The sequence below is a fragment of the Chiloscyllium punctatum genome, chromosome 42 (genome assembly GCF_047496795.1).
Source record: "Chiloscyllium punctatum isolate Juve2018m chromosome 42, sChiPun1.3, whole genome shotgun sequence".
Classification (NCBI taxonomy): domain Eukaryota; kingdom Metazoa; phylum Chordata; class Chondrichthyes; order Orectolobiformes; family Hemiscylliidae; genus Chiloscyllium; species Chiloscyllium punctatum.
This window is the reverse complement of record NC_092780.1, coordinates 3,274,830-3,302,514: the sequence shown is the minus strand read 5'-3', so window position 1 is coordinate 3,302,514 and position 27,685 is coordinate 3,274,830. Positions and strand designations below refer to the sequence as shown.

The following is a 27,685-nucleotide window of genomic DNA, read 5'->3' as shown; positions in this document are numbered from 1 at the left end:
ATACTGACAACCTACCCTCAGACATGGCTCCTTCACTCTCAACCTTTTCAGGCACTTCTTCCTCAACCTGTTTGTCATCTATTATAGAAAAATGAAAGGTTATGTCAAATAAAGCCAACAGATAACCCGACGTTGTTTCTGGAGAAAACTGTCTTTCACATGATGTGTCTTATCCAATTCAGAACCTTATGATTCTCTTAAGAGTAACATAAACACAAATTACTTTGAAATGTGGTGATTGTCGTTGGTTACCTGGTAACCAGTTTACACACAGCAAGATCCCAGAAACAGAAAGAACTGTTGCTGGTGATGATGAATGGTGAAATCCCAGCTCTGACACTGTTATAAACTCTCTGCTCTTCTCTGAGAGATGGCCTGGGATCACTAACATGACAGAGTGGGCTGCTGGGGTGTGGGCTCAATGGCAGTGTAGCACTGCATTGGGGAGCCAGTCGGGATCTGAGGCTGGATTTCCTCAGGGCGTCTCTCATTCTGGGTCAAAGAGTGGTTTACAGTGAATGAAATGGTGGTGGAATGAGCTTTTAAATTAGTCTAACTTTTTTTAATCCTTTCAGGGGATATGGGCTGCAGTGGCCGGGCCAGCTTTTATTGCCCATCCCAGGTAAACCCTCTCCAGTAGGTTAGATTAATTCTGTTATGGAAACAGGCCATTTGGCCCAACAAGTCCACAATGACACTCCGAAGAGTAACCCAACCCGACCCATTCCCCCACCTTATATTTACCCCCGACTAATGCACCTAACACTGTGGACAAGTTAGCAGTAGGTGCTGTTCTGAAGGACTGCTGCAGTCTGTTTGTTACTCCCCTGTTTTACCCCATTGTCCTATAGGTTTCTCCTCTTCATGTAATTTTCCTTTGAATGTTGTTATTCAGCACAAACCCAATAATTACCGCAGTAATGGGGTAGGTGGTGATGAACTGCGTCTGTGAATTAAATGCTGAGTGGCTTGCTAGACCATCTCAGAACACTGTCAGGTGTCAGCCATGTTGCTGTGGGTCTGGAGGCACTTGTAGGCCAGACTGGGTAAAGACAGCAGTTTCTTAAAGGACATTAGTGAACCAAATGCGTTCTTATGACAATCTTGTTGGTTTTATGGTCTCCAGTTTTGATATAAACATTCTTTCACCCCAGATTCATTTAATTATCCAGGTTGAAATTCTCCAGTTTCTGAACTGGGATTTGAACTCTTTCCTCTGGGTCATTAGTCTAGGGCTCGGCATTACAAATCCAGTAACACAACCACAATACTAATGTACACCATGCTGCTGTTAGAGATCTGTGAACATAAATATACCGGCAAAGTGACTGCAGCACTTTCAATCAGGATGCTGGACATAGAACAAAACTAGCCAGAGGAAGGTCAGTATGTGAGCTGCTACAATAGGTCACCACACATTGGTTACTGACTGTACTGACAACCTACCCTCAGACACAACTCCTTCACTCTCAACATTTTCAGGCATTTGTTCCTCAGCCTGGTTGGCATCTAGTATAGAAAAATACATGGTTATCTAAAATAGGTAATCTGTCATCATTTCTAGTAAAGCTACTTTCCTTTCTACAGTCTGCCTTACAGTACCCCCGATAAGCAGTTTGAAAGATTTAACACAGGCTCTTTGTTTTTGCACTCTGTGCTTTCATTTATAAACATCCAGTTCAATTTTTAAGCAACATCACCAACTTTAGTTTCATTAATTCACAGAATCACTGGCAACACAATTATTTCTTATTAATTGAGAATGTGGTGCTACTGTGTTTACTCAAGAGGAGAAGTAAAGGTCAATCACATTACTACGGGTCTGGAATCACATGTGGACCAGACTGGGTAAGGATGGCAGATTTCCTTCCCTAAAGGACATTAGTGACCCAGATAGATTTTATAACAGTTTCTCATGATCTCCATTACTGATATAAATGTTTTACTCTGCAATCATTTCATTAAGTGAAATGAATTCCCAGATACTGTGTTAGGATTGGAACTCTTGTTTCTGAATAACTAGTCTAAACCTTCGCTTTACTATGAAAGTTGTACAACTATGATACTACATACACCCTACCATCTTCAAACATTTGTGTACATACATCTGCAGGCAAAATCCTTAATCACCATTCAAGGACATAGAGTAGAGTGAAGGTTAGCATGTGAGCTGGTACAATGGTCACTATGCACTGGTTACAGGTTACTATCTATACTGACAACCTACCCTCTGACACAGCACCTCCTTCACTCTCAATGGTTTCAGGCGCTTGTTCCTCAATCTGGCTGGCATCTAGTATTGGAAAACATGTGGTAATGTAAAATTAAGTCGATGGGTAAGTTGAAATCATTTCTGGAGAATAATGTTCTTTATATAATGTTTTATCCAACTCAGAAACATCTTCAAGGGTTTCATAGACAATGAATTACTTTGAAATGTGGTGATTGTTGTTGGTTACTTGGTTTACACACAGAAAGATCCCAGAAACAGAACCAGGTGAAAGAACAGTTGCTGGTGATGATGAATGGTGAAATCCCTGCTCTGACACTGCAATAAACTCTCTGCACTTCTCTGAGAGATGGCCTGGGATCTCTAACATGACCCAGGGTGTGCTGATGGGGTGTGAGCTCAAAGGCAGTGCAACAGAGAGAGCAGCACTGCATTGGGGATCCAGCTGGGATCTGAGGCTGGATTCCCTCAGGGCGTCTCCCACTCTGTGGTTGTAACTGTGATAGGACATCAATGGAAACCCCATTAATACCCTCAACAGAGTTCCCCAAAGTGAAGTTGGTGGAGCGTGGAGTAATTTCCCCCTTAACCGTGATGGTAGGGCTTTCTATCCAGTCAATGGATAAAGACTGTGTATAACTACATGCAGATTAAACTGTGACTGTTGGTTTAGTTTATGGAGCTTCTACCCGTGAAGCCACAAATTGAACATTGCACCTTGTCAATTCATCTTGGTTACACTCAGTGCCAGTTCCTTAATGAGAACTCAGGTTTGAAGGTCACAAAGTGGCCTGGAGTCACATGTAAGTCCATAAGGCAAAGAAGTAGAAATAGGCCATTTAGCCCATCAGGTTTTCTCTGCCCTTCAATGAGATCATGGCTGATTAATAATCCTCAACCTCACTTTCCTGCCATTTCCCCAAAATCCTTGATCCCGTTTACTGATTAATCGGATGCATGAGTCTTGAATGTTCTTAACAACCCAGCCTCTCCAGCTTTCTGAAGTAAAGAACTCCATAGATTCACTACTCTCTGAGAGAAGAAGACATTCCTCTTTATCTTAGAGTTAAATCGGTGACTCCTTACTTTGAGATTATGTTTTCTGATCCTAGACACTCCCACAGGGGGCTGAGTCAAATCGGTTTTTAAGACAATCTAATATTGTCCTGATCTCAGTCGTTGAGACCAATGTCATATTTCAGACTAATTTTGTTAACAGTATTTAACTTCCCAGATGCTGCATTGGGATCATTTGTCTAGGCCTCAGAAGTACAAGTCCAGGTAACACAATCAGAACACTATGATATCATCCGCCACCTTCGGAGACCTGTGTACAAACAACTTGTGGGAAAAGTGAGGTGCATCTTAAATCAGGAATCAAGGACAAAGAGCAAAATTAGTAAGAGGAAGGTCAATGTATGAGCTGGTATACACTGGCCATGCAACCTTAGATATGACGCTCCTTTACTGTCAACCTTTTCAGGCAATTGTTCCTCAGCCTGGTTGGCATCTATTTTGTAAAATGTGAGCTTATATATTTTATGTATAACAGATCAGTTCTAAACATTTCTGTTTTTTAAACCTTCATATAACTTATTTTTTATGTTTTAGAAATAGTTCTAAGGGTTCCATACTGAATGGATTAGTTTGAAATGCAGTGGATTGTTGTTGGTTATACTTGGTAAAGCAATTCACACACTGGAAGATCCAAAAAGAAACAGACTTCAATAGAATCTACAGAAATCCACTCCACAGAGTTCACCAGAGTTCAGCTAAGGAACAGGAGGAGTTTTGACAACATTTCCCTTTTTATGCTCTCATCACATGATTGGAAATTGCCTTAATTTTGAACACCTCTGTTAAAGTTGCAATGCCCTCAGATCCTAATGAAAATAATCCCAGATTTCTTTCACTTTAGCAAAGTCCATCATCGGAAGCACCATTCTGATACATCTCCTTCGTGCTCTCTCTTCTTCCCGAACCTTTGTGTTTTATACTCCAGCTCAGGTTTATTCTATGAGCTAAAACTCATTCACTTTTTTTTAAACAACATTAGCAACATTTTAAAATTTGTTCACAGAATGTGGCCTTCTCTGCTAAGGCCAGAGTTGTGTTTGATACTTCCCAGGCTATCCCCCAGTGGGACAGAATCCATGGATGGCGTACCATTGATGGAACAGTTACAACTAGCAATTAAATAGATGAAAAACAACAAATTCTTGGCCCTAATAGTATTTCAGCTGAGGTCTTCAAAGTTGGTGGGCTTTTGTCAGACCAAGACTTCATTAATGTGTTTTATGGATTTGGAAGGACATCTGGGTGTTCTTGTGCAACAAATACAAAACATTAGCATGCAGTTGCAGCAAGTAATTAAGAAGTCAAATAGAATTTTGCCTAGGAAGTTTGAATTCAAAAACAGGAAGCTCTTGTTACAGCTATACAGGATGTTGGTGAGACCGCACCTGGAGTACAGTGTCCTGATTTGGTCCTTGATATTTAAGAAAGGATATTGGAGACTGGTCGAAAGTGATTCATTAAGTTATGTCTGTGCCAAAACAAAACCGATCACTGTAGACATAGCCGATCTACATGTTGTGGATAATGGCAATGCCATTGTCCACTCTGCCAGATTTGCAAGTCACTCTCAACCTCCTTAACTCTGCAGACACAAGGCTCAGTCTGTCCTTGTATGTTGCCAAAACAAAACTCATTTAGGTGCAGAACAATGGTTCAGTGGTTAGCAGTGCCAGGGAACCTGGTCCAATTCTGTCTGTGTGGAGTTTGCACATTCTCCTTGTGTCTGTTTGGGTTTCATACTGTAGGGATTCTATGGAAATATCAGCCCAGGGCTGGTCATATATCCTGTCTCTTTTATACACTGATGAAGAGGCTCTGGGATGTGTTGACCACTTCCCATTCAGAGGCAGCCACTTTTCTCGAGAGGTCATTGATTATGAGGATCACTAGACCAGCTCAGCCTTCCATAAAAAAACAGCAGTGAATGTTTGACAACAAAGATCTCCACAAGTCAAAAAACATCATCTCGGATACTGCCTGACTGGCTGTGCTTTTCCAGCATCACCCTATTGACTCTGATCTCCAGCATCTACAGTCCTTACTTTCTCAAAAGTCGTAGGTGTGCAGAGCAGTTGGTATCACCACACCCTGTACTGTGGTGGGACCTGGACTCTGTAAGAGTGTTAGAGAAATTCCAGCAGCAATGCCTCATGGTCTTCTCTGGGTTTAACAATCAGAATGTTGAATAGATTCTACTGTCCCTCTTGAAGGCAGCTCCACAAGGAGTCAGGCAAGACTCCTGCCAAACCAATTATGCTGGACAAAGACTCAGTGTCCAGTGGCTGGATAACCTCTCCAGCCGGATCCTGTCCTCTCAACTGGACAGTGTTCTGGGGAAGATGAAGGAAAGGCTGCAAAGATACTTTGACGTTTTCCTTGAAGCACAGCAGGATTGCAGTTACTAACTGGGAATGACTGAGAATGATTTCTTAACAATCATTTGAAATGTTGACAATTTGCTCCTTGATACACATCAGACTTTGAGTCCAAATACTTTAAGATTACATAGTCATGGCAACAAAGAGAAGGAAGTAAATTGTGCACTCCAGATCCCACCAGCTCATGACACTTCCTGCCACGTGTCTGAAATCTGTGGGTCGAGAATTGTATTGTTCACTCCAACAAAGAAACTCATAGATTTCATTCTCAAATCAAGCTGATGATGATAGCTCCAGGCTTCACCAATGACCAGTCCCAGATACCGCTGTAGCCCAATACCTTCAACTACTAGTGTACAACTTTTGTAGAGAGCAAGATTAACCAGAGGAAGGTCAGTGTGTGAGTGACTAGAACAGGTCACTACACACTGGTCACTATCTATACTGACAACCTACCCTCAGACACGACTCTTTCTTCACTCTCAAGCTTTTCAGGCAACTCATCCTCAACTGATTTGTCAGCTATTATAGGAAAATACAAGGTTATGTTAAATATAGTCAACAGATAAATTCTGATCACTTTTGGAGAAAAATGTCTTTCACATCATGTGACTTATCCAATTTACAATTTTATGATTCTATAAGGGTAACATAGATAATGCATTACTTTGAAATGCAGGGATTATCCTTGGTAATTTGGTAACCAGTTTACACACAGAAAAATCACCAAAACGGAACCAGGTGATCAAACTGCTGCTGGTGATGATGAATGGTGAAATCCCGGCTCTGCAAGAGGGGTGGGGGCTAGGCTGCTGGAAGAGGAGGAAGGGATTAAGGGTGAGTATGCCCCTGAGAACACCATTTACTCACTCACCCATTCATCCACATTCCCAGGTTATAATCAGAATCTCACTCATTCACCATCTACACAGCACAGCATCACTGAAACCCTCCCCCCTGCACCCAGCACCCCAGTCATCGATTCATACATCATGGATTCCCTGCATTGTGGAAGCAGGCCATTTGGTCCATCAAGTCCATACCAACCCTCTGAAGAACATCCCACCCTGATCTACCCCTACCCTACCCCTGTAACCTTGTATTTCTCATGGCTAATGCACCTAGCCTGCACATCCCCTGGACACTTTGGGCAATCTATCTAACCTGCACATCTCTGGACTGTGGGAGAAAACTGGAGCACCTGGGGGAAATTCAAGCAAACACGAGGAGAACATGCAAACTCCCCATAGACAGTCACCAGAGGGTGGAATCGAACCTGGAGCTCTGGCGCTGTGAGGCAGCAATGCTAACCACTGAGCTACTGTGTTGTAGCTACTTACCCTTACCCAGCTCCCAGTCATTTACTAATTAATTCCACCAGTTCCTCACCCAAGACCACACTCTCAACAGTCACCACCAACCCCCATTCCTCCCCCCCCCCCCCCCCCAATCCCACTTCCTCACCCATCTCCCCAACCCCACTGACCTGGTTTGGGATCAGTGTCATTGAGAAACAGCATCAGGTGGCTGTGAAGGTATTAATATGCGCTTCCCTTGCCCAGTCCACACTCCGGGGGTCCCACAGTTGCTGCAACCACAGAGAGCCCTCAACCCCCCCAAAAGGAACAAGGCCCTCCCTAGCTGCTGACCATTCGGACGTTCAATCCCTAACACCCCCCTCCCCACATTAGGCAATCTGCTGTCCTCCACCAGTCCGCCACCCCAACACCAGCTGGCTGCCTGTCCATGCCCTCCCTTCCTGAATGGTCCCGATTCCCAAAGCCCAAAGTGCCAGACTTGTTCCATCTCTCCTCATGCACTGCTGACTGCTCCCTGAGGAATGGACAGATTCACTCCCACATTTGCTGCTGAGAGGGTCACAGGTCAGGGCTAACCAAGAGAAATGGACCCTGGGGCAGGAGGGTCTTTTCCAAAATCACCCAGTTGCCTCCCCCCTCGCCCCATCCAGGGAGGGACCAACACTGCAGCCTGCACACACCCACACGGCCTAGTCTGTAAAATCATCTGGAGCTCAGGCCAGCAGAGGAACAGCAGATCTCCTTCCTTAACAAATATTTCTGAGCCAGATGAGTTTCTAACAAAATCTGGAACTTTCATGGTCTCTGTTATGAGCAGAAATGGTTTATTCCAGATTTACCAGTCCAGGCCTTGGGGTGTCAGTCACTAACACAGTCACACAGCCACGTTACAAACAAACCCCTCCTGCCTTTTGGGGTTTGTGTACGTACACCTGCAGCCAAGGTGACAGCAGCATTTAATCAGGAATCAAGGCCAGAGAGTAAAACTAACAGGAGAAAGGTCAATATGTGAGCTGCTGTAACAGGTCACTACCCCCTGGTCACTGTCTATACTGACAACCTACCCTCAGACACGACACCTTCACTCTCAACCTTTTCAGGCGCTTCTTCCTCAACTTGTTTGGCATCTATTATAGAAAAATGAAACGTTATGTATCATACAGGGATATCAATGTCAACAGATAAATTCTGATCACTCTGGAGAGAACTGTCTTTCACATGATGTGTTTTACCCAACTCGGAAACATCTCCAAGTGTATCACAAACAATTAATTACTTTGAAATGCAGTGATTGGTTACTTGGTAACCAGTTTACACACAGAAACAGAACTGGGTGAAAGAACTGTTGCTGGTGATGATGAATGGTGAAATCCTGGCTCTGACACTGTGATAAACTCACTGCTCTTCTCTGAGAGATGGCCTGGGATCTCTAACATGAGTTTTTCAGTGGAGGTTGGGGGAGGATGTGGTGCTGGAGGAGGAGTAGGACAAAGAGGAGGAATGGACTAAGGGTATGTCCCTCAGTTACTCACTCACCCATTCATCCCGATTCCCAAGTCAGTCAGAAACTCACTGAATCACCATCTGCACACTACAGCATCGCTGAAACCCTCAACCCGCCACCCAGCACCTTAATCACCCACTCACTCCCCCACCCAGCTCCCCAATCACCCACTCACCCCCACCCACCCACCACCCCAACACCCACACACCCCCCACCCAGCTCCCCAAACACCCACTCCCACTCATTTACCAATTGATTCCCCAAACCCTGAGACAGTCACCACCACCATCCCCCCAGTCCAGGTCACTAATACGGTCACACAGCCATATTACTAATAAACCCTCGCCTGTCTTCTGAGGTTTGTATCCATGCACCTGCAGGCAAGGTGACAGCAGCATGTTTCAGTACGAGTCTAGAACAGAGAGTGCAACTAGCTGGAGGAAGGTCAATATGTGAGCTGCTATAACAGGTCACTACCCCCTGGTCACTGTCTATACTGACAACCTACCCTCAGACACGACTCCTTCACTCTCAACCTTTTCAGGCGCTTCTTCCTCAACTTGTTTGGCATCTATTATAGAAATATGAGGTTATGTAAAATATAGTCAACAGATAAACTCCAGTCATTTCTGGAGAAAAATGTCCCTCGCATGATGTGTCTGCTCCAATTCAGAAACATCTTTGAGGGTTTCAAAGACAATGAATTACTTTGAGGTTCATTGACCAGTTTACACACAGCAAGATCCCAGAAACAGAACTGGGTGAAAGAACTGTTGCTGGTGATGATGAATGGTGAAATCCTGGCTCTGACACTGAGATAAACTCTCTGCTCTTCTCTGAGAGATGGCCTGGGATCTCTAATATGACCCAGAGTGGGCTAATGGGGTGTGAGCTCAATGGCAGTGTAGCGGAGAGAGCAGCACTGCATTGGGGAGCCAGCCGGGATCTGAGGCTGGATTTCCTCAGGGCGTCTCCCACTCTGTGGCTGTAACTGTGACAGGACATCAATGGAAACCCCATTAATACCCTCAGCACACTTCCTCAAAGTGAAGTTCAGTAGCAGGAAGAGCTTTGAGGACATTTCCTTCTCTACATTCTCAAAGATGAGAATGAGGACTGAACTCCCCAGCCTCAGTTTGATCAATGGATAAAGACTCTGTAACATTACATGCAAATTGAATTATGACTGTTGTTTTAATTTTCGATCTGTGAATCCACAAATCAAATATTGTGCCTCATATCATTTTTACACTAAGTCCCAGTTCCAAAATGAGAACTTGTGTCTGAGTTGCAGATTGTGACATTGACTCTGCCCCACTGTCAGGGGATCTCTCTCTCTCAGACTGGTTTTATGAGGCTTCATGTGGTGCACTTTCAAGCAAAGGATCCCAGATAATAATAGGTAGTTTCATTGAAACAGCGCCGCTCATATTCCCCCTGAAAGTTGTGTGAATGATGTCAAATCCTGTGGTTACTGACTGTCCCATTCTGGAAACAGTTTCTCCCATTCTCTACTATCAAAACTTTTCTTAATGTTGAAAACCTCTATTTAATCTTTCCTGAAATCCCGGGAAAATAATCCCAGATTCTCTTAATTTAATCTCACCCTGGACATCATTCCAGTAAATCTCTTCTACACTCTCTCCTTTCTACCATTTGTTTTACAATACTCTAGCTAAGGTTTAGTGATCTTACATTTTTCACATAACATTTGCTCTCTGTCCTTTCATTTACAAAACCATTTCATTTTTAAACAATCCGATCAAGTTTAATTTGATTTATTTACAGAATATGTACATCACTAGCAAGTCTGGAGTTATTTTTTCCTCATTAATTCATGGTCTCTGTTATGAACAGAAACTTTTTATTTCAGATTTATTTTATTCACTGAAATTCAATCCTCTGGCAGCTGTGCTGGGAACTGATCTCCTGCCAATGGGTTACCAATCCAGGCCTTGGGGTGTCAGTCACTAACACAGTCACACGGCCACATTACAAACAAACCCCTCCTGCCTTTTGGGGTTTGTGTACGTACACCTGCAGCCAAGGTGACAGCAGCATTTAATCAGGAATCAAGGCCAGAGAGTAAAACTAACAGGAGAAAGGTCAATATGTGAGCTGCTGTAACGGGTCACCACCTCTCCTGAAAACCTACCCTCAGACATGACTCCTTCACTCTCAACCTTTTCAGGCACTTCTTCCTCAACTTGTTTGGCATCTATTATAGAAAAGTAAATGGTTATGTATCATACAGGGATATCAATGTCAAATAAATTCTGATCACCTCTGGAGAAAACTGTCTTTCAGTTTTGCGCCTGGCATGGTGGCTCAGTGTTTAGCACTGCTGCCTCACAGCACCAGGGACTCAGGTTCAATTCCAGCCTAGAGCAACTGTCTGTGTGGAGTTTGCACATTCTCACTGTGTCTGCTTGGGTTTCCTCCCACAGTCCAAAGATGTGCAAGTTAAGTGAATAGGCCATGCTAAATAGCGTTCAGGGATGTTTATGTTCGATGCATTAGTTAGGGGAAATGTAAAGTAATAGGGTTGGGGAATGGGTCTGGGTGGGATACTTCTCGTCGGAGAGTCAATGTGGGTTGTTGAGCCAAATGGCCTGTTTCCACACTGTAGGGATACTATGGTTACATACATTTGAGAAGATGGGGTAATCTGCCTCCATGAAGCCAATGCTCTGTGACTTAGAAAAACATTTCAAGAAATTGTTACAGGTCATTACCGTTGATAGAGGTCTGGAGTCACAAGTAGGCCAGACCAGGTAGGGATGGCAGATTTCCTTCCCTAAATGACACTAGTGAATGAGGTGGGTTTTATGAGAACCTGGTACTTCCATGGTCCAGATTCATTTCATTGTCCGTATTAAAATTCTCCAGCGGCTGAGCTGGGATTGGAACTCTTGACTCTGGGTCATTAGTCCAGATCTTGGGATAACTAACCCAGTCACACAGCCATGAGAGCAGAGTAACTCCTGACCTTCTGAGATTTGTGTACATGCGTCTGGGGAAAGAGCAAGAGTAGCATTTTTAATAAGGAACTGAGGACAGAGAGTACAACTGGCCAGAGGAAGGTCAATGTGTGAGCTGCTATAACGGGTCACTACCCCCTGGTCACTGTCTATACTGACAACCTACCCTCAGACATGGCTCCTTCACTCTCAACCTTTTCAGGCACTTCTTCCTCAACCTGTTTGTCATCTATTATAGAAAAATGAAAGGTTATGTCAAATAAAGCCAACTGTTAATCCCAAATTGTTTCTGGAGAAAAATGTCTTTCACATATTGTGTCTTATCCAATTCAGAACCTTATGATTCTCTTAAGAATAACATAAACAAAAATTACTTTGAAATGCAATGATTGACGTTGGTTACCTGGTAGGAGAAAGTGAGGACTGGAGATCAGAGCTGAAAATGTGTTGCTGGAAAAGCGCAGCAGGTCAGGCAGCATCCAAGGAGCAGGAGAATCGACGTTTCGGGCATGAGCCCTTCACCAGGTTGGTTACCTGGTGACCGGTTTACACATAGCAAGATCCCAGAAACAGAAAGAACTGTTGCTGGTGATGATGAATGGTGAAATCCTGGCTCTGACACTGCGATAAACTCTCTGCCCTTCTCTGAGAGATGGCCTGGGATCTCTAATATGACACAAATGGGCTGATGGGGTGTGAGCTCAATGGCAGTGTAGCGGAGAGAGCAGCACTGCATTGGGGAGCCAGCCGGGATCTGAGGCTGGATTTCCTCAGGGCGTCTCCCACTCTGTGGCTGTAACTGTGACAGGACATCAATGGAAACCCCATTCATACCCTCAACAGAGTTCCCCAAAGTGAAGGGGACTTCATTAAATGAATTGAATAACTGAACTTGAATTCTCCAGCTGATGTATTGGGGTTGAATTCTTGTCACTGGGTGAATGGACCAAGCCTTGGGATTACTATCCCAGTGACATAAACATGATATTCGTGTACCCCCATCACCTCTAAAGCATTGTCTGAGGGTTCTCTGTTCTACAACCCCATTACTTGTACTATTTAGTTTATATTGTTTTTCCTTATTTTATGTTTGACAATTAACTTTCACACACTCCATGTACTGAGTTCCAACTGAGACATTGATGACCATAGATTTCCATTTCTGATTGAATATTAGGCCATGACTAAGATCTGCCAGTGAATTGCTGTTGCCTTCTGGTGTATAGCTAACCCCAGAGATCTCTCCCAATCCTATCACCTGTCATCAAGTTTCTCAGAATAATTTGCAGGTTGGTAATCGACCTGCTAAGCCAACTTATAAATACATCTCCAATAGCCTCAGTTCCTGGAGTCAATCCTAAGGTTTCTGGTTCAGAGACAGGGACGCTACCTACCACCTGACACAACCTCCACTTACATTGCCCTCTCCAATAGTGAGGTAGCTGCTCAGTGACACACTGTGTCATTCATGGCGCTGTAACCAGGGAGGTGAAAAATTAGCACATCTCATCACAGTTGGTCTGTGTCCATATTTTCCAGCAGCCCCTGAAAGCTTGTGAATGATCAGAATAAATAACAAGGAAGGAAACTGCTGGGGAGATTTCTGATGAGTGACTGGAAAATTACTTCAATTTAAAGCTCAGGGGAAGGAGGATGGTATGGAGCAGGCAAGGACATGCCACAGTGATGATGGTTCTGAACTGTTGGTTTTAGTGAGAACGTACCTGGAAAATGTGATTCACCAGCACTGGGTTCTCCCTCTAACATTTTATTTAACTCTTCAGAGACTAGTGCAGGAGCACAGTTGGTTAAACAATACCTTCTTAGTCACACAAGCTCAGCCATAGTGGTTTATGAAAAGTCTAACTAACTGTAAACACTAAACAATGAGTGAACTGAAGTCAATGCAAGTAGATTCTTACTCATTGCTGCTGATAACAGTCCACACAGCTGCTGATTCACAATGGAGTGCATTGTAATCAGGGATAGTACAGTCAGGGGAATAGACACCATTCTCTGTGGCCAGGATCTTGAGTCCCAAACGCTGTGTTGCCTGCCTGGTGCCCAGGTTCAGGATATCACATCTGGGCTGCAGAGGAACTGGGAGTGGGAGGAGAAAGGTCCAGTTGTTGTGGTCCATGTAGGTACCAGCGATATTGGAAGTGACAGGAAAGAGTTTCTGCTGAGGGAATATGAGCAGCTCAGAGCTAAATTAGAAAGCAGAACCAAAAAGGTAATAATTTCTGGGTTACTAGCTGATCCACAAGATAATTGGCACAGGATCAACAAGATTTAAGAGATACATGTATGATTCAAAGATTGGTGTGGAAGAAATGGTTCAAATTCATGGGATATTGGCAACAGTACTGGGGGAAGGAGGGAACTGTTCCAATGGGTCCAGAGTCCTGGAGATCTCATAATCTTGCAAAAAAAAATCATTCATTGGACTAGCTGGCCAGTATTTATTGCCCAGAGGGCAGTTAAAGGTCAACCACGTCACTCTGGGTCTGGAATCACGTGTAGGCTAGACCAGATAAGGATAGCAGTTTCCTTCCCTGAAGGATATTTTTCTTGGTTTTACTGTGATGTTTGTGGGCAGGAGAAGCAGAAGGCACCTTAATGAGGAGCAGCACACAAAGTGATGGCAGGGGAAGGCAGGTGGGTAAGAATTAGCAGATTCTGGCAGGAGAAGGAATAATTCTGCAAATCAGTTTACAGGAAGAGACCATTATATTCAACAAATTCAAATTGGTTCTTTGTTAAAACAATATGAAACTTATTTCCCTGCCTTGCTCTCTCCCCATAGCCATGAACCACCCCTATTTCGTATATCTATTTAATTAAAAGGTACAGCAGTCTTTATCTTAATCATCTTTGAGGACGAACAATGCTACGTAAAGAGATTTCCCCTACCCTCTTGAACATTGTTGCTTTCCTGGACCACTTCAAGCTTTTTAATCGCAGCCAATGTTTCCGATTTGCTGAGATGTACTGTCAGAAAGTAGCAGGTGACATGAGTTTTACATTTCACTTCTTCATTATTCAAACTAACTAAACTAAAACATCATTCTGCCTTTTGCACTTGTATTTGTTAATACACTGGATGAAAAGTTACTCCCCGTGCTGGAAACATCCCTCATCTAATTCCGAAATGAAGCCTTGTGCAACTGCTAAGTTGAGAAACATGAGATGATTTTGAGTTCAAGCCAGACTTCCAGGGATCTGAGCACAAAACCAAAGCAGCACTGAGAGGTGCTGTCTTTCAGAGATGGATGGATGCTAAAGATCTCCATCCCAAAGGATAGTGGGGGAATTCTCCCCAGTTTCCTGGGACATTTATGTCTCACGTAAATGTGTAGGAAATAAGAGCAGGAGTCTACGTTTCAACGCTTGGAAACCTGCTCCACCATTCAATACCACTATTACTGACCTTTAATCACAACTCATTTTCCCACTGACTCCTCATCTCTCTCAGCCTTAAATCAATTTAATGATGGGTTCATCCCTGATCATCTGGGGCAGTTGGTTTCAAAGATTCACAACAATTTGAATAAAGAATTTTATCCTCATATCAGATGCTCTAGACTCTTGCTATCTATCAACAATCCCCTTCAGAATCTTGTGTGAATTTTAATGAGATCACCTCTCAATTGTCAGAACTCCAGATATTTAGACTCAATTCCCTCCGCCCTGTCATTCCAGGGACCAATCTAGTGAAACTTCACTCTACCATTTCCAATGTGTCTATATCCTTCCTTAGAAACAGAGACCAAAATAACAACAGTATTCTAGGTATTCACCAAAGCCCTGTACAATTGAGCATGCTTTCTTTATTTGTGTTCTCCAAACATGTTGGCCACTATGTAATTTGTCTTTCTAATGAATCTCAGAACCGATTGCTGAAGCAGGTGATCTGGTCATTACCTCACCACTGCTCATTAAAAAGCACTTCATCAGGACTCTCAGAAACATCTCTGGCACTTTCACACAAATTACTTCTGAGGTGTAGCCACTGCTTTTTGGGCAATTAAATCTGGCGGACAATTAAACAGTTAACTGGAAGAGGAGTCTCAATGATGGGGGAGCCAGCTCACCAGTGCACAGGACATGACTGAAGCATTAACATCCATCTTCACCCAGAAGTACCAAGAGAATGATCCATCTTGAGTTCCCCCAAAAGTCCCAGAATCACAAATCCCAGTCTTCAGGCAATTTGTCTGACTTTATGTGATATCAAGAGTGGGCTGAGGGTAATGGATATTGCAAAGTCTATGGGCCGTGACAACATTCCAGTAATATTACTGAAGACTCTGAAGTCATTCATACCTCCAGCCATGCTATTCCAACACAGTTGCAACACTGACATCTACTGGTAATGTAGCAAAAAGCAGGCCAAAAGCCACCTCGCATCAGCCTACATTCAATTATCAGCAAACAGATGGATCAAGTTAGCAAAACTCACTGACACTCCCCAAGGGTCACCCAGCTTCTGACCTCGCTACAGCCTTTAACCAAAAATGGACAAAAAGGCTGAAATCCAGAGACAAGGTGAAAGTAACTGTCTTTGACATCCAGGTCATATTTGACTGAGTGTGGCATCAAGGGGCCCTGGCAAAACAAGCTTTTGGGAATCAGGTGGAAAACTGTCTACTGATTGGTGTCATACCTGGCACAGTGTAAGATGATTGTGGTTGTTGGAAGTCAATCATTCACCTCCAGGATATCTCTGCAGGAGTTCCTCAGGATAGTGTCCTAGGCCCAACCATCTTCAGATGCTTTATAAATGTCTTTCCCTCCACCATAAGGTCAGTAATGGGGATGTTCGTTAATGATCACATAAAGTTCAGTACCATTCACTGCTCCTCAGGTATATGTCCATGTACATATGGAACAAGACCTGGACAATACCCAGACTTGGGCTGACAAGTAGTAAGTAAAATTTCCAGCACCTAAATACCAGGCAATGGCCATCTCAGACAAGAGAGACTCTAACCATCACCAGTAATATTCAATGACAAAACCATTGCTGAATCCCCCACTATCAACATCCTGTGACTTATTATTGATCACAAACCGAAGAGGGACAGCCATATAAATACTGTGGCTACAAGAGCGAGGAATTCTGTGGCAAGTAACTTGACTGCTGACTCTCATTGTTAGGACACTATTCAGGAGTGTGATGGTACTCCCCACTTGTCTGGATGGAGGTGGATTCAACAAAACTCAAGAATCTTGACACCATCCAGTTTAGGGCAGCTGCTTTATTAGTGCGACATCCATAAATATTCAACATTGATTTCCTTCACACCGATGCTCAGTAGCAGCAGTGTGGACTATCTACAAGATGCACTGCAGTAATTCACCAAAGATCCTTAAACAACACCTTCCAAATCCATGACCACTTCCATCCAGAAGGACAAAGGCAGAAGATACATGGGAACACCATCACCTTCAAGTTCTCCTCCATACCATGCTGACTTGGAAATATGTCACGGTTCCCTCATTGTCGCTGGGTCAAAGTCCCTAACAGTATTGGAGATGCTTGTACACAATGAAGTGATTCAAGACAGTAGCTCCTAACCACCCACTCAAGGGTAATTATGGAGGGGCAATAAATGTTGGCCCAACCAGAATACCCATTGCCCATAATCAATACAAAAAGCCCCTGCACTCAGATTTCAGAATAGCAAGACCCCACAAGGGAAAGAGTAACAGTAAGAAGAGGTGAAAACTTGTGGATGCACTTGGTACATGAGAAACAATGGCAAGAGTATTTCAAACCGGAACTCAGAGGGAAAGCAATAACAAGCTGATGAGAATGTGAGACAGTAGACTCGGCATTGAGAATTAATGTTGCCTGCTGCATGCTGAAGAAACCCACCCTGCTCCATCCAGTTTCCATCCGCATGGCTATTACTGGGAGTGCCAGGAATGATTCGACCAGTGGATGTTTGGGAGCCTATGGAATAAAACAGCAGGTTACACACAATTTGCTGTACATATATTTTGTCTATCGAAAGAACTGCTCAGAGGTGTGCTGCATCTTCCAACATCCCTCCCTCACTCTTCTACCTGTGATTCACCACCCCTCTCCCATAGACCATATAGGATCAACACAGCTAGAGTTTTGGGGAAGAGATCCTTGCAATGAAAATGTCTGTAACCAGAAACTCAGAAGAAGCCAAGATTGAGCAATAAGTGACTTTTTCTTTTGTTCATCCTGAGGTCTCAGTGGGCATTTCCTCCTCAGTCAACTGTCACCAGGTCACTCTGCAGCACTGTGTATGACCTACGTTCCAACCTCTCAGGCTCTCTAAGCTCCTCTGCTTCTGTTGGTTAGTCTAGTTCACTCAGCTTCCTAAAACCGGGGACATCACCTTCAAATAAAATTACTGCTGTTACAGAAACTGTAAAGACCAGATCAAAAAAAAGTGTTCAAGATACTGAAGCACAAGAGAGTGGAAAGGGAAGGAAGGAGTTGCTGTCTCCACAAACAGAGAGAAAGTGCAGGATAAATGTTTAGCTTCTGGTAGTCTCAGTGCTACAAGTGGCGCTGATGTAGATTATGAATCCCTCGTATAGAATAACACAAGGACCAGGAGCAGGAAGAGCCCATACGCCCCCTTGAGCCTTCTATGCTATTTAATACGATCTTGGCTGATTTCATCTCAGCCTCAACTCCACTTTCCTGCTTGCTCCCCATAACCCTTCAAACTGTTACTAACTAAAAATGTGTCTCTCTTCCTCCTAAATTTACTCAATTTCCCAGCATCCACCACACTCTCAGAGAGTGAATTCCACAGATTCATGACCCTTTAACAGAAGTAATTTCCCCTCAGCTGTTTTAAATCAGCCGCCCCTTATCTTAAAACTATACCTTCTCATTCTAGACTGCCTTACTTGAGGGAACATCCTCTCTACATTTACTTTATCAATCCACTTTAGCATCTTATAGATCTCAATTAGATGTCCTCTCACTCCCAAACTCCATAAACTGCTCAATCTCTCTTCATAAGACAAGACCCCTCATCCCTGGAATCAATCCAATAAACCTCCCCTGGACTGTCTCTACTACAAGTACACCCCTCTCTAAAACTGGACACAATACTCCAGATGCAATTGTACAATTACAGCAATACTTCCCTACATTTATATTCTATTCATTTCGCAATAAATAAAACTGGTTGCCCTGTTATGTCTTATTAAACTGGAGAGGGTTCAGAAAAGATTTACCAGTAATGTGTTGGGAATAGAGAGTTTTAGTTATAAGGATAGACTGGGATTATTTTCACTAGAGCTTTGGAGGTTGAAGGGTTTATAAAATAATGAGGGGTATAGATAAGGTGAACTCCCTCAAGTGAGGGAGTCCAAAACTAGGAGGCATATTTTTAAGGTGAAAGAAGGAAGATTTAAAAAGGACATGAAGGGCAATGTTTTTTACACAGAGTGTGGTTTGAGTTTGGAATGAACTACCAGAAGAATTGCAACATTTGAAAGATATTTGGATATGTTTATGAATATGAAAGATTTGGAAGGATGTGGACTAAATGCTGGCAGGTGGGGCTAGTCTAGTTTGGGAACATGGTTGGTGTGGACTAGTTGGACTGAAGGGTCTGTTTCCATGGTGTATGAGTCTATGACTCTATAAAATTCCACTTGCCTTCTTTATTACCTGCTGTACCTGGATACTAGCTTTCCGTGATTCCTGCACATGGAGACCTAGATCCCTCTGCACTGAAACACTCTGAAGTTTCTCTCCATTTCGATAATAAGTTGCCTTTCTATTCCTCCAGTCAAAATGAATAACCTCTCAATTATGCATAATAAACTCCATCTGACAAGCTCTGGCCCATTCACCTATCCATTTGTAAATTTCTTATTTCTTTATTGCAATTTCCTTCCCTACCTATTTTAGTGTCATCGGCCAATTTGGCAAAAGTACTTCCTATCAGTTTCTTGCCATCCAAGTTAATGTGAAATTCCAGTATGCTATGATCACTCTTCCCTCGAGGATCCTTTACTATGAGGTCATTAATTAATCTAATCTCATTACACAATACCAAATACAGAATAGCCTGCTGCCTGGTTATTTGCACAACATATTGCTATAAGAAACAATTTTTAATACATTCAATGAACTCTGCTTTGAAGCTGCCTTTGCAAATTTAATGAATCCAGTCAACATGCAAACTAAAACCATCCATGATTATCGCTGTACGTTCCTCATAAATGCCTAGTATTGTCTGGTTTATACTGTGCCCCACTGAGTGACTATTGTTTGCACTCCTACACTTACTTCTTTCCTTATCTCTATGGAGACTGATTGTTCATCTTGATCTCTGTGCTGATATAATTTCTTCCTACATCACTGATCTCTACCTTTACTGACAAACCTACACCACCTCCTTCTCCTTCCTGCCAATCCCACTGAAACAATGAGAACCCTTGGATAATCAATTCCTAAACCTGGTCTCCCTGCAGCCACGTCTCAGTAATCACAACCAAATCATACCCTTCATCTCTATTTTTGCTGTTAACTCATTAATGTTATTCTGAATGCTTTGTGTGTTCAATACAAACCCTTTAAGTTTGTTCTATTTTCAAATGTCCCTGTTTTTTTACGATTCCTCTGTGCAATATGATGGTAACAATTTCTGTCCATCCTTTTTATTTTCTGGTAACAATCAGAGTCACCACTATCCTGCACTCCCACCTTCTCCTATCACTTTGATTTTCTGATTCCCCATCAACTGACCCACTACTGTTTCTAAGAAGGGTTACTGGACCCAAAAGTTAACTCTGATTTCTCTCCACAGATGCTGCCAGACCTGCTGAGCTTTTCCAGCAATTTGTGTTGCCTCCCCACTATTGTTTAATTTATAGCTCTAACTGTAGCTCTCATTATATGATTTGCCAGGATTCTGGTCCTGGCATGATTCACGTAGAACCTGCCCCTTTTCAACAGCTCCCTTCTTCCCCAGCACTAACTGGGTCAACAAATGACACCAATAATGGAGGCGGTACAGACCATATCAACCAGATTTCAGAAAGTAATCCATTTGAAGTTGAAAGGCCGTAGAGTAAATGAGAAGTTATGAGCTGAAGTTTAATTCTGTACGTTACTGTTCAGTACACTCTATGCTGGCTACATCAGAAACATCATCAGCTTTCTTACACTAGCAGATCTCAGCCACTGTAGGCATTAAAGAAATGTTCTACTGTAACTTTTAGTTTGTCTAATTTATCATTTCAGCAAGAATCTGAGCTGGGACACAGGAAAAGCTGACAATTCCACTGTTTATCACACTCCTTTCTGCCAATCCTCCAATCTCATCCTGGACTGTGCTTGCAAGTTCCTGGTGCATACTGAATTTCTCTTTGATAATCAACATTCAATCTTCCAGGCCCATGTAGGTGATGTGCCTTTTCTTACAGTTACAGTTTTCAGGAGACAGATCAATGCTGCACACACACCTTCTCTCCCACAATGTCATCTCAGTCTGTCAAAATATCTTTTTCTTTTCCCATTACATACTGAGCTAGTGTCTGGCATAATTTATCCCAAAAGTTTGTTTCCATTGCTCTGTGTGGAGAGTTCCATATTCCCACAACTCTGAGTAAAGAGCATAGGAATTGGAAGACATTGTCCAGCCCCTTGAACCTGTTCTGTCATTCAAAGAGATTCTGACTGATCTACAACTGAATTCCAAACACTCACCCTTGCCCTATATCCCTCAATACCTTTGGCTAACAAAAATTGATAGTATTAAATTTAAAATGAACAATTAATCTTACATCAATTGCCATTTGAGCAAGAAAGTTTCAGACTTTTACCACTATTGGAGTCTGAAAGTGTACATACATTTCACAGAATAAAGTCAGGCTTTAATTTTTACAGCGTGTGTAAACTGAGATATGGCCGAGTCGTAGAATCTCCAACCAATAGAAATAATTGTTTCTCTCTATCTACCTTGAGAAATTTCTCATGAATGCCTCATTGGGTTTATTAGTAGTAACCCTACACTTACGATCACCAAGTTATGGCTTCCTTGCAAGAGGAACCATTTTCTTTACATTTTATTCTGCCGGAAATGAACTCCAGTGTTTGGCATTTACTTGTTCTGAATTTATTAATCTGCATGACCCTCAATCCCTTTATGCCGCTATTTTATTTAGACTTTTATTTTCCAAGGAATCATTAATCACATTGTTCATCTGATCAAATTTGAATACCTCGTCCTCAACTTTATTAAAATTCATTTTGTATTTAGAGAGATATGCTGCAAATTTGTTGAAATGTTATTGAGCATTCTCTCAATACACAATTTAATGGCATTTTTAAATTTTGACAGATTTCTGTTTACCAGGTTCAAATGATTTAATCTTTATTTCTCCAATCTATTAATTATCTCTCTCCTATCTGCCTTAAATATTTTGATTTCCTTTTTGAATCCGTCTAAAATCACATTCACTATTCAATAAGGTACATGCAAAGCTGCCATACCACAACCAGGCTAGGGAACTGCGCTCTCACTACACAGAGATGACAGATGCTAGTTTAACCTGACTGTCACCATGCCTCAGGTGAGGGGTGAGAATCCTTCATGGAAATCTCAGCTGGTGTGGGAATTGAACCACGCTATTGGCGTCACTCTGCATTGTGAACTGACTGATCTCCAGTCAATACTATTCAATATTCCTGCCATTGCTGCCTATCTTAATTTCCCTTTGGTTTTGTGTTGTCTATGCAGGACATATCAAAGAAATAATTACATCTAATTCCTTATTTGCTTCCTAATTATATTGACATCTTTCTGTACCTCTTTGAATTTCCTTTCATCATTCTCTTCTTGATTGCCAATGTTCTTCATGTATTCCTCTTTCTTTATTTTCCATATTATACTTATCTCTTTTCACAATACCCCATTGTTGCCAAGTTTGTTCTTAGCCATGGATAAACTCAGCAATTGCAGTATTTTGCTTTTGTGTCAGGAGCTAATTAATGTATCCAGCACTCACTCTATGCCCTGGACCTCTGTCTCTGATGTGGCCATACTCCAGACAGGAGATTCCCTTGGTGTAGAATAGGCCTCATGGCAGTCTGCTTAAAATTCCACCAATGATTAAATAAGAAGGAATGAAAACCTGTGCATGAATTCAAGAAGGTGAAACACATTTCAAAACACCGGGACAGGAAACAAAAAAAACCTTAACGCAGACAGGAATCTGGTGCAATATTTGTTTTTCAACAGCTATTACAGCTTTCATTCAGAAGGTAGTAGGGATCTGCAGTTTAGTGTCTGAATAAGTAGGTCACCACATTTAAAAAATACATTTCGACTTACTCTTGAAGTGCTGTGACCTGCAAAGCTGAGGACCAAGAGCTGGCAAGCAGGCTGGTGCTGACACAATGGGCCAAATGGCCTCCTTTCCTGTTCGAAGGTTCTACGATTTTACTTTTATGACGCTATAACTGTATTCTGAACCTACCATGCTCAGTTCCTTCTCCCTCTTGAGACGGAACTGTCTGATCAGGAAGTATCTTTAAGTCTATAGAACAAACACAGTAGATTACTTAAACTCTATTCAATAATTTTGAGATATACTTAAATCTCCCCAATAATATTTTCATTTCCTCTTTGAGGTAATGTTCCAGTGAGGTGTCTTGCTGTTGTCCCTTTAACCTTCATCCTTAGGCCCACCCCTTAATCTTCTAAACCCATGGGAATATGAGTCCCCATATTGTAACCCTCTGAAATTATTCCACTGAATCACCATGAAATACACATTGTGATGCAGCAACTTTAACTGAACAAAACAAACCCAGTCACCCAGGTCTGGATGGAGTTTGATTCAGGTGTGGGTGGAGTTTGATTCAGGTGTGGGTGGGTGTGGGTGGAGTTTGATCTGGGTGTGGGTGGAGTTTGATCTGGGTGTGGGTGGAGTTTGATCCGGGTGTGGATGGAGTTTGATCCAGGTGTGGGTGGAGTTTGATCCAGGTGTGGGTGGAGTTTGTTCTGGGTGTGGGTGGAGTTTGTTCTGGGTGTGGGTGGAGTTTGATCCAGGTGTGGGTGGAGTTTGATCCAGGTGTGGGTGGAGTTTGATCCGGGTGTGGGTGGAGTTTGATCCGGGTGTGGGTGGAGTTTAATCCAGGTGTGGGTGGAGTTTGTTCTGGGTGTGGGTGGAGTTTGATCCAGGTGTGGGTGGAGTTTGATCCAGGTGTGGGTGGAGTTTGATCCGGGTGTGGGTGGAGTTTAATCCAGGTGTGGGTGGAGTTTGATCCAGGTGTGGGTGGAGTTTGATCCGGGTGTGGGTGGAGTTTGATCTGGGTGTGGATGGAGTTTAATCCAGGTGTGGGTGGAGTTTGATCCGGGTGTGGGTGGAGTTTGATCTGGGTGTGGGTGGAGTTTGATCTGGGTGTGGGTGGAGTTTGATCTGGGTGTGGGTGGAGTTTAATCCAGGTGTGGGTGGAGTTTGATCTGGGTGTGGGTGGAGTTTGATCCAGGTGTGGGTGGAGTTTGATCTGGGTGTGGGTGGAGTTTGATCCGGGTGTGGGTGGAGTTTGATCCAGGTGTGGGTGGAGTTTGATCTGGGTGTGGGTGGAGTTTGATCTGGGTGTGGGTGGAGTTTGATCCAGGTGTGGATGGAGTTTGATCCGGGTGTGGGTGGAGTTTGATCTGGGTGTGGGTGGAGTTTGATCTGGGTGTGGGTGGAGTTTGATCCAGGTGTGGGTGGAGTTTGATCTGGGTGTGGGTGGAGTTTGATCTGGGTGTGGGTGGAGTTTGATCTGGGTGTGGGTGGAGTTTGATCCGGGTGTGGATGGAGTTTGATCTGGGTGTGGGTGGAGTTTGATCCGGGTGTGGGTGGAGTTTAATCCAGGTGTGGGTGGAGTTTGATCCAGGTGTGGGTGGAGTTTGATCTGGGTGTGGGTGGAGTTTGATCTGGGTGTGGGTGGAGTTTGATCTGGGTGTGGGTGGAGTTTGATCTGGGTGTGGGTGGAGTTTGATCTGGGTGTGGGTGGAGTTTGATCTGGGTGTGGGTGGAGTTTTTTCTGGGGGTGGGTGGAGTTTGATCCGGGTGTGGGTGGAGTTTGATCCGGGTGTGGGTGGAGTTTGATCTGGGTGTGGGTGGAGTTTGATCCAGGTGTGGGTGGAGTTTGATCTGGGTGTGGGTGGAGTTTGATCTGGGTGTGGGTGGAGTTTGATCCAGGTGTGGGTGGAGTTTGATCCGGGTGTGGGTGGAGTTTGATCCGGGTGTGGGTGGAGTTTGATCCAGGTGTGGGTGGAGTTTGATCCAGGTGTGGGTGGAGTTTGATCTGGGTGTGGGTGGAGTTTGATCTGGGTGTGGGTGGAGTTTGATCCAGGTGTGGGTGGAGTTTGATCTGGGTGTGGGTGGAGTTTGATCTGGGTGTGGGTGGAGTTTGATCCAGGTGTGGGTGGAGTTTGATCTGGGTGTGGGTGGAGTTTGATCTGGGTGTGGATGGAGTTTGATCCGGGTGTGGGTGGAGTTTGATCTGGGTGTGGGTGGAGTTTGATCCAGGTGTGGGTGGAGTTTGATCTGGGTGTGGGTGGAGTTTAATCCAGGTGTGGGTGGAATGTGTAAAATGCAGGTGTTGGTTGTATGGGGTGGGCAGTCACCAGGTAGGGGACAAGCAGAGGATAAATCCCTCCCTGCTGCTGAGCTTCTCAATCACAGTCACTGAGTTCCTATCAACCAGGGGAACCCACAGAAACCTGGAAACAAATCCAACTCTGCTCAACTCTCCACTGGCTGAGTATCAGTGATGTTGGGATGAGGAGCTTTAATAGTCATGAAGTGGCCATTATCCAATTCCAAAAGCCAGCAAGACAGTTACAGCATCGGCCTAAGCATTTCACTCACTGTGAAAGGCAGGTGCCTTATTGAAACACATTCTCAAGGGCTATCAGGCACAGCAGACACTCTGTGCCATGATTCCAAGTCCTTTTGCACCAATTGCTCCATCTGGGGTACAAGTGGTGTTTCAGGCACGTTGCTGGCTTCCAAGCCCAGAATCTTAGGATCCCTACAGTGCAAAAAAATCTATACCGACTCACCAAAGAGCATCCCAGACCCTATCTCAATAACCCTGCATTTCCCATGGCTAACCCACCTTGCCTGCATATCCTCGGACACTATAGCATGGCCAAGCCACCTAACCTGCACATCTTTGGACTGTAGGAGTAAACCCACAGGAGAACGTGCAAACTCCATATATGCAGTCACCCAGAGCTGGAATCGAACCCAAGTCCCTGGTGCTGGGAGACAGCAATGTTCACCACCCAGCCAGTATGTTGCCATTGTACTTACTGCTCAGTTCTCTAGGGAGCAGGAACCTAATGTGCTTTACTGTATCAGTCAGCTAACAAGGTGCTAGCATCCTAGAATATGACACAGTAAAGAACTGAACAACTAAACACCTCATCACATTTCTCAGAATCAGCTCCAGCCCTGTACATCAGGAGTTAGTACTCAGCTCTGATTTGCACAGAGCAGGAATCAATAACAGTGACAAGTAAATGAGAAGGAATGTAAACATGTGGATGAGGCTGATATCAAGAAACAACAGGAAAATTATTTCATCAGCAACATCTTGGATCGAACACAAAATGAGAAAGAGCAGTTGAGAATCTGAGACCATCATTGAATTTTGACATACTGCCTATTCACGATAGCTCCCCTCTGAACCTAACCCGTTTAATTCTCTTACCATCAGGAGGTTTAGCAATGGCCGCTGGTTCAAGAGAGACCTTGGATTCTGCTGTATAAAAACAGTAGGTCAAAGAAAATCTACTCAACTGTGCAAACTACACTTAACCTTTGTTTTTCTAATTCTTTCATTTTCTCTCCTGAAGCAAGTTGACACTTGCTCAGGTAGAGTTCCCAGGCATCAGCATCTTGCTACAACCCACCCTGGCTCTCTTACACATGAGCACTGACAGTAAATGTTGGTGATGGCAGACAAATGAGTGCCCCAGGTAGACTGTACAAAAACTCACTTTGGTGGAGAGAGGGAGGAGGGATTGATATTTCTGGCTGATATTCTCTCTGTCTGAGATGCAAACTACAATCCTCGCTTCACAAATCTGGTATCATCTGCTGAGGCCTTGCGGCAGTTTTTATTATAAAACATTTCCACATATCCACTTATTTTAATTTTGGAAACATAATTCCACATTAAGGCCCATTGCTCTTTGATAACACAAAGGGCTTGATAGATACAGGCCTGTAACCAGCAAAACTGAAGGGGAAACACTGCACACTTTTTACGTCAATGTTTTTCAGACTCCAGTAAGAATAAGCAATAACAAAAGACTAATAAAGACATAAGAGAGATTGGCTGAGGGTGAGCTGTATAGCTAAACAATACGAGCCTGCCAACAGCTCTCTCTCAGGGATCCCTCCAGCTTGTGGACAATGAGAATTAATTGCAGCAAATGTAATGTTTCACCTAAGGTCACATTCACCTGCTCCCCATGAGCACCTGTGTGTGTGGAGCCATCCTGTATTTATCATAGTCCCTTTATTTCATTTGAGCAGCCCAATCATCTGTGTTTTAAATTAGGGGGTCCAGATTGTATGTCCAATCCAGAGATTAACAATGGATATGGACAATAAGTGAGCAATCCAGGAGAAAGAGCACAGAGAGCATTATTAAAATGATCGTTCTACAATTCTGTGTGGATCTAACTGCAATTCGGCACTGAACACAAACATACACACACACGCTCTCTCTCTCATACATACAGACACACCCGTGTCACACACACAATTAGCCAGCAAACCTACCCTGAGAAGCCACATCTGAAACGTGATCACTTTCTGATGAATAAAGCCCACAGACAGAATCTGACGAACTGAATTCTGTTGCATCAAAATAAGAAATTACACAAACAACAAGTTAACTCTGTCAATATACAGCTGACTGTCTCTAATTTTCCTCATTAAACAATTCAATGTGACTCTGATGGGAGTAAAATGGTGATTCACTTCCATGGAGCCTGCGCTGGGGTGGCCCCAGGTCAGTGTGGTGTGTCCGGCTCACTACTTCAGACATCCCTCCTGGGGTAGCTCTTTGAAAGCTGCAGCCACTGGCATTGGGATCCAGCAGACAGTCCAAGCTCCTTCAACCTCTGATAACCTGCAGGAGATTCTGGGAGATTAAAAATTTCTAAGCC

The 27,685-nt window shown here is 43.4% G+C and overlaps 1 protein-coding gene across 3 annotated transcripts in view; it reads right to left on the bottom strand.

The window, feature by feature from the left end:
* Window positions 1-27,685, bottom strand: part of odad4 (outer dynein arm docking complex subunit 4) — a 95,365-nt gene that overhangs the window by 32,649 nt on the left and 35,031 nt on the right. Inside the window, exon 12 of one of the 3 annotated variants that reach the window (XM_072561214.1) lies at window positions 17,371-17,448. The exons of the other annotated variants lie outside the window; for them this stretch is intronic. Within the exon in view, the coding sequence (XP_072417315.1) occupies window positions 17,371-17,448 (78 nt within the window). The remainder of the gene's footprint in view (window positions 1-17,370; window positions 17,449-27,685) is intronic. 3 annotated transcript variants of the gene reach the window in all.